General features: G+C 35.7%; 1 protein-coding gene across 2 annotated transcripts in view; it reads right to left on the bottom strand.

Moving 5' to 3' along the window:
• Positions 1 to 695: 695 nt before the first annotated feature.
• The window catches only part of Pi3K59F (phosphatidylinositol 3-kinase 59F), a 41576-nt gene continuing 34126 nt past the window's right edge, over positions 696 to 8145 (bottom strand). For both annotated transcript variants that reach the window (XM_089105671.1, XM_089105672.1), the window contains 2 exons: positions 6814 to 6982; positions 696 to 2195 (listed from right to left, as the gene is read on the bottom strand). In XM_089105671.1, the coding sequence (XP_088961797.1) occupies positions 813 to 2195; positions 6814 to 6982 (1552 nt within the window). In that variant the 3' untranslated portion in view covers positions 696 to 812. The remainder of the gene's footprint in view (positions 2196 to 6813; positions 6983 to 8145) is intronic.

Genomic DNA, 8145 nt, shown 5'->3' with positions numbered 1-8145 from the left:
ATGGATTGGAACATTTTCTGAGCAATGGCCAAAGTTTGGTGAATTCAAGAACAAAATTTTGCCAAGGGGATTTACCACTGCTCTCAGTTCCAGCATCTTAGAAGCTAGAGACATAATTATGGTGGTAGGAAGCTAGAGACCTTCTAGAGACCTAATTATGGCGGTAGGAAGCTTTATAGAGAAAGGTGTGGAGGCACGGAAGACAGTGGTTTGAATTTGTTGACTGTTAATGTTTGTTTTGTTCATTTTCGTGTTTGTTCTCGTGAATATAGCCACTGGCTATACACGACTGTATATATGTAACAAGTGAATTACCTAATTCTGATACGAAGCTCAGTAGATAAGTGTCGGATTCGTTATTAGTTTCACCAGAGCCCGACTGCTTTTCTCGCCATTTGTTTCAAGTTCGGTAATATTTTGTCTTCAGCCTTCAATAAACTATGATTATCATATTATACCTATTTATGAAGCCTAGTTAAACACCCCGGATCAATATCGCTGTACAACAAAGGGCAAGCCATTTGATTATTTTCAGTTGACGTTGTAGAATCTGACGGATCTCCACTAAGCATAAAAGCTGTCCAGCCTGAGAATCTAGAGGCAATGCCAATATAAGGGACTGGTAATTATTAAAGGTGAAAATTTTTAGCAAGACCCACTCAACTTATTATTAATTTATCAATGCTTGTATATTTTCTAGGCACGGTTTATTCAGTTATAACAGAACTCTTGAACAATTGTATAGAAAAATCCAATTCAACTACTTCTCAAACAGGACCCCAATTCATCACTATCATCAAAACGACACAAAACTATTTCCTCCAGGCTTGAGCAAGTTTGTGGAGCTGATCTACTAGCGCCGCCATTACAGCAGTTGCAGATATATCAATCATATTTTGCATGTAAACAACTGCCTCTTCGTCAGTCATTTCAAGCCTAAATTTATCTTGCACTTTTTTCACTGTTTTATCAGGCTCTAAGGCTATATCAGGAATGGTGGCATCAACCATCAGAGAAAACAAATTTAGGACTAAATTTGAATGCCTCCGTAGATGAAGAAACGTGGTGTAGCATAATTTTCGGAATTTTTGATAATGTTCTGATTGAACGCCGCCCATGGCTTCTATCATTTCCTTTGTAAGTTTCATAGGGGGAGGTAAAGGTTTTGGGTCACGTCCAAGAATATACCCAAAATCAATATGAAAAATTCTACCAGAATTGGTAAGCATCAAGTTGTCTAAATGTCTATCTCCAACACCAAGTAAGTAAGTTATGACACAGTACCCAGCACAACTTCTTATATATGAATCCATAACTTCTGGTGCAACTCCAAATGGAGCTTTTTCATCGGGATGAAACTTTTTAAAAAACTCTAATATAGAGCCGTCTTTTTCTAGAACTTCCGCAACAGGAACGGAATCAATAAACTCAACAAAACCAGTTTTATTCGGCATAGCGAGAACACGATATGGCGTAAGTTTTAAATCTAAATTTTCGCGCTTTAACAATTTGTCCATTAAAGCTATAATCTGTACAACAAGTTGATCTTGTCTCAGGTCGTCACCAATCTTAAAAATGGCAGGAAATGTTTTATTATTTTCCGTCTTAAATGATAAAAAAGCCGGCATCAAGTTCGACTTGAAAAGGTTGCCCTTTGAGGCATCTAGCCCTGAAATTCGTACCCGAGGTTCGAGAGGGAACACTAATGGTTCTGTCTCACTTCCACAAGCTTTTTGAAAATCTTTATCTTCAAGAAGCGTCTGCAGTCGCTCAATCTTTTTCTTCCTGTTAGCTGCTTCTCTATGCACCGTCTTTAGAAGTCCTGTTATCCTTTCCCAAACAATTTGTTGTCGTTTTAATACTTTTCTTAGCTGCTTTGATCGCCTACCACTAGTTTGCAACTGCTTCAAAAACCTGTCACGAACTGCTAGATATACGTTCCTCGTCTTACTATCATGTTTTGCGCTCTTGTCTGCTTCTTCACACTCGGAGGCAAGGTACCAGTTGAAATAATTCGCCAGTACAATGTTTCCACAGGCACGGTTAATCAAAAACGTAGCTAAATCAACAGAGCTTTCAAATCCTTGAGCCGATACGATGTCGAGAGCTTGGATTTCTTCATCAATGATGTCACTTAATGTCTGAGATGCTTCTAGATCAGGTTCATCTTCTGGTTCCGAAGATTCATTATCAGCCTAAAAGAAACAGAAGATATTATAAAAAAAAAAACCCTACAGACTTAACATGGCGGTCTTTAAATTCGCTTCGTCAAATTGATTAGTGTATTTTGTTACATATTTGCTTTAATTTTTAATTTCACCTTCAAATAAGCATTTGCCCTATTGAACACTTTGTTCATCCAAAAGAACTACAAAGTATAAACAGATAAACAGCAAAAAATGGAAGCCATTTTTGCATAATTGAAGCTTTCACGATTTTTCAGCATAAAGACAAGCCAGATTGACTAGCGGCGACAGAAATAACATTTTAAAGGCTGATTCAAGGTAACATTCTAATAATACGAGATTTATCTAGCACCAATATGAGCCAATCAGACTTCATATAGACTTTTCTGATTAGCTAGAAATTGTGATTCACTCAAATGAGCGCTAGCGTGTCTAATCTACGTACTGACAACTCGCGTATCTGTTGATACGCTGACGAAACCTTTGCAAGCAAAAAAAATGGCTTTGAGGTTATTTGCTACACTCAAGTTACTAGCAAGCAAGGTGGAAAACAATAAGCAGAAAAGTATCGTTTCTGTGGATATTTAGATTTAGAGGTTCAAACAATTTTGCTCTATCACTACCATGAAATTGTGTACAAAACAGGTTGATTTTATATTGACATTTTGAACACAAGAAGAACCTGAAAGCAACACCACTATTTCTATATCCTTTTAAAATCGTGAACGATGGCCAATCCTTTTTTAAAAACTAAACAAAAAGCGGTAAATTAAACCCAATAAGAAGACAGAGAAAGAGAGAGATAGATAGAGGAAGAGAGAAAGACAGAGAGAGAGAAAAAAAGAATCTATTCCCTTAGTGAACTCCCTAATATAAAACCTACCAGCCCATCTATTTTTTTTTTTTTTTAATATTGACATACTGATGTTACCTTAAAGCTATTGGGGTGAACAAACAGACATTCTGCCCTATATGTTTTGATAGCTAATACATACACTATTTGCTTATCTGCTTTAAAGCTGCATCCAGATTATTACTGGTATCATAACTCTCACGCAGACGTGAATTTTGTGCAAAATTGTCTCCATGACCTAGCCAAATTAACTCGTATATTAACGAAGGATAACGCGTAAAATATCGGTGAATGTGATTCTTATGCAATAAATGCAAAAGCAGATGTGTTCAAACAGGAGTTGATCCTCATGACAGTGCTGAATTGGGAATGTTCTATATGAACTTGCTCCAAATTTCGGTTTCTTGTGAGCATAAGTTCGCATGGGCTTAGGCTACTCCTCGGGGAGGGGAGGAGTAAAAAACACGATAAAGCTTATTTTAGGTCACACTTTCTCAATTATTCGGGGAAGGAAGGTTATTTGGACGAACTTTATAGGAATAGAAATTTTATTTACCCTACCTCACCCCCTCATAAGTGCAAATATGACTTTTAAGACTACCATTGTATGTGAGGCGAATATATTGAAGAAGGAGGCGAGCATGGGATATCTACTTGGAATATTGTCCACAATGGGATCTCGATAACCCAAATCTCAAAGAAATTTCGAAAACTTTCAGTCTCCAGAACCCAAAGTTCAAACAATGATTTTGAAAGTCTGTCTAGGATTTTTGATTACACAGGTTCTACTGTGCAAGGAAGTGATAAAAAGTATTATTTAATAGTATGTCTACAAGATGAGGCCTACCAGAAAAAAACACAACGTCTTATAACTTCGGACATTAGTTAGTAATCAATTTAACTTCTAGATATTTATGATACTTCTTTTGCTGATGACACAACATTAACAATATACGCGAATTTTATAAATAAACTTGTACCAAAAGCTAATGAAGTGTTGAGAAGGCTGAAATTTATTATGAACCTTAGTTTACTCTGCAAATGAATTGCTTACGATACTTAGGTTTTTTTTTATTGATTCTAATCTGTCATGGAGACAGACATAAAAATAGCATAGTGACACCAATTCTTCCAAAATATCCAGAGAAGTTGGAATGATGTGAAGATGCAACATTTTCCAGTCATAGCGAATTCAACTAATGATTCAATTATTCACCCACATATGTTTCATAGCTATCTCACTCGGAGCAGCAATTTTTACGGTAAGTTCAAAAGAGTACACATTCTGGAAAACAAACCAGTAAGGATAATAGGTAAGCATGTTCAAGAAGTGAAGGATACATGTGCTTGTCTTAAGTCTTTGGTTTCCCCAATGTTGGTGAACTACGTGATTATTAAGCAGCGTTTTTCGTTTTCTAGTTTACAAATAATCTAGTCCCAAGTGTTTTTAGTAGATCATTACTAATGTACGTTGCTTACTTGGAAGCGAAACAGCGTCATCTACAGTAATTCTCACTAGCGGACTCTAGAGTGCGTTAATATGATATTATGAGCTTAGCTATGCGAGAAACGGACAATCAAGGTGAACGGATAATTTCCCCTGTGCTGAATTTTGTTTAAATGAATTTTAACGCAGAAATTAATGAGAATGATATTATTCGTTCTGTCTTTATGCTGAGAATACGCATTTCATATTTAGCTTACGCTGACGACATTTTATTGATTAGCCGATCGAAATCATCATTGTCTTTGACTTTAAAAACCGGTAAATGCGAATATTTATGTTTTAACTCCCGCGCGTCGTCATTCCCGCTTAAATGTTCTGATTTCACTATTCCTATTGTTTGTTCTTTGAAATGGCTTTGTATTTCTGTATGCTCCAGCATTACGAGTATGCGCAATAAGCTTGTAGATGATTCTAGAAAAAAAAATCGGGTTGGATATTCTAAAATTGTAGCAAATAGGGCCCAATTTAAACGGAAAGCTTTATATAAGTTATATTCAACTTTTCGTGATCATGCTGTACTTTTGCTGTTGGTGTTTTCAATCCGCTAAAAGGATGTTAGGCACCTGCACTCGTAGTGCTTTCGATATATTGAGTTTCTTCTTTATTTGCCTTCAAGTACTTGGAACCGAAAACTTATTCATAATTGTAGCGCATCTGATGTGACAAATAAGATTGAGTTACTTCAAATTGCTAAAGTCAATTTGATTTTAGTTGCTAAAGTCAGCCACTGACAAGCTTGGGCCGCACCGCGGGCTCATCCGCCTTTTCGTTCAATTGTAGAGTTTTCGTATTTGTGTTGTTTTGGGTTTTTTCCTTTCTTTTTTCTTTGTACTCTGTATTTATTAGCGGGTTATGTAATTTGGCAGTTGAGCATGGGAGCAGCATACGATCCGGATTCAGATTGCAGTCTCTTGGAACTTTTGTGTGGAATGTTTTACAGAAGAGCACCAGGGCGGCTGAATATCTTTTGGATTGTAATAAAAAAGTAGAAGAGTTTAACAAAAAAAATAAAACTTTTTTGTAAGAAAAATTTTAAGAAAAAAGTAAATATATTTATTAATAGATGGGTAATTTGTTTTTGTTGGTAGAAAGAGGGGGGAAGGGGAAGTGAAGATGGCTTCTTTGACAGATCATTTGAATGTGTAACGAGGTGGGGTGGCAGGGAGGATGGGAGGTGAGGTGGCAGGAAAGTAGCGTTTTAAGGGGAGATTGAAAGTCTAGTTTTTTGTTTGGCTATTTTGTTCCTCTTTTCCATTTATTTGTTATTTAATATTGTATTAATTGAAGAAACTGGCTAATATCTTATGGCTGCATGCTAGTAAAATGTCAGTTTTCTCAAAATTACAGCATTGTAAATAGCAAAAAATGTTTTCCTGTTTGTGAATAAAGAAACCTAAACCGAAAATATACTGTATGTAGGGTATCTCAAATATCGTGGCACTGCTAAATATTGGGTTGGATGAGAATTGTTTTTAAAGGTGTTAATTGGCCCTAGGGGAAAGTTTAATGACATATTTTCCTTCATGCAGTTTTATTTTGCTTCAAGCTGATTGCTTAATATGGTATGCTTCCTTTTTCTACGAAAATACAAAGGGTACTTACATCGAACAATTTATCTGAGAGAAAGGCCTTTCAAATTAAGCCTTTTGGCGGTTTTTGTCCCGTCTAGCCTAAGAAGAATCTTTAAATATACAAATTATGCTCTGTTTTTCATGTAATTTCCAAATATGTACCTTTTATAGCGACTTCTAACATGTTCAATTTTGAACCCGTCCCCAGCACACCCACTATGGGGATGACAGGACAGTCAAAAGATAATTCTTTCGAAGATTCTCCGAGGCAAATTCGCGCTTTTGGAAAACGAATCTTTGCTAAATGATTGTTTTTTGGATACGTTTATCCAAAGGGATATTCTGATTTTGGCCTATACAGATGAACACTTATGTAAGCTTGTTATTATCAAGTTTCAAATGCTTGCAAATTTTGACAGAAACACTTTTCGACAAGAAAAAAAGACGAGTTTTCGGAAGAAATTAGCCCTATTTTTGTACAAATTCAAAATAAGAAAATATTTATTGAATGTTACTTCAAAAACTCTGATATTATATTCCACGTCTTGTGAAGGTGGACCCTACAAAATATGTCATCAATCTCCTTCCAAGGCTTGAGTTCTTTTTGTTTAATATCTACCACTGTCAAAACAAACCTGTATAAAAGATTGAAGGGGAAATAAAAGAAGATGATGAATTAAGATACTATGAAGGTACCTGAGAGCCATCAGTGAGAGGTATAGACAATGTCTCAGGCTCGACAGAATGGTTCATACCCTCATATTTGAGCGCTTGAACCAACTGCAAAAGATAAAGCTGAATGTCTTCATCAGATGCTTTGGTTATCCGAGAAACAGCATACTTTCGGACCACGGAATGTTTGTACCTGAAAACCATAATTAGTTTGTTTTCCGAATTCCGGGAGAATTAACATAAACACAATTCTATGGCTACGGATTAAAGCAATTTTAATAAAGAAATATTAGTAAAGGAGTAAATCAAAAACAGAGGTGTTTCTAAGAAGATATTAAAAAAACTATCAAGTAAAAAACTAATAGCAAAAAAAAGGAAAAATAAAAGAAAAAGAGCAAAGAGAAAACTGATTTCCGATTCGAAGCATTAAATTGTTTATTTGGCAACTATGTGCTTACCAATATATAACAAAGCTCAGTTTAGGATGAGGAGGCAGGGAGGAGAGTCTCTTCATTTTCGCGGGCAAATGATTATTTCCAGTTCTACTCTTCTTAAATATATTCATTTAAAACACTGCTCTACAAGGAGGTTCGTCATTGTTTGACCGAATCTTTCACCAATAAACTCCTATTTGCAAATATATTAATTTTTATTAGTTTCTCTTAGACATTCAATTTTCATCACCTTGAATTTTCTATTGTAGCTATTTCCGTGTTCGTCTTGAGTCGACATTCTAGGACCATTAAAATTATGAGCATCTGTGCAGGACAAAACACATCGAAGGATGGCCACGACAAATATCAAAGCATTTTTTTATTAAGACTTTTTTGCAGCTCATACTTAAAGGCTTTTTTCAGGGAGTCTATAAAAAGCTTATGATTTTATATAAAATACTCATTTGCTCAAAATGAAAAGGCACCCATCCCCGTCTCGTAGATATTTATCTATTAACAATTTAGCAAATGATCTTATTTGCTTAAGAGATTCTGATAAATTTATTCCAGCTAAAATCATTTTAGCTTGTGACCTTGTAAATACTGACCCACCCCTCCCCCATGAAATAAACTAGTTTTAAAATTATCAGCCGAAACTAGGCAATCACAATACAAAAATATACAAAAAAGGAGTGAGTCTACTCTTTGTTATTTCTTTATTTTGATACTAGCATTTCATTTATAGGATGTGTTAAAGGTAATTCTTCGGTGAGAGAGAGAGAGAGAAAGAGAGAGAGAGAGAGAGAGAGAGAGAGAGAGAGAGAGAGAGAGAGAGAGAGAGAGAGAGAGAGAGAGAGAGAGAGAGAGAGAGAGAGAGAGAGAGAGAGAGAGAGACAGAGAGAGAGAGAAAAGGCTATTTTTA

This window comes from Artemia sp. Qi Xiang Cuo, chromosome 19 (genome assembly GCF_049724085.1).
Source record: "Artemia sp. Qi Xiang Cuo chromosome 19, ASM4972408v1, whole genome shotgun sequence".
NCBI classification, from domain to species: Eukaryota; Metazoa; Arthropoda; class Branchiopoda; order Anostraca; family Artemiidae; genus Artemia; species Artemia sp. Qi Xiang Cuo.
Note: the sequence above shows the minus strand (reverse complement) of the source record. Positions and strands in the feature narration are given on the sequence as shown.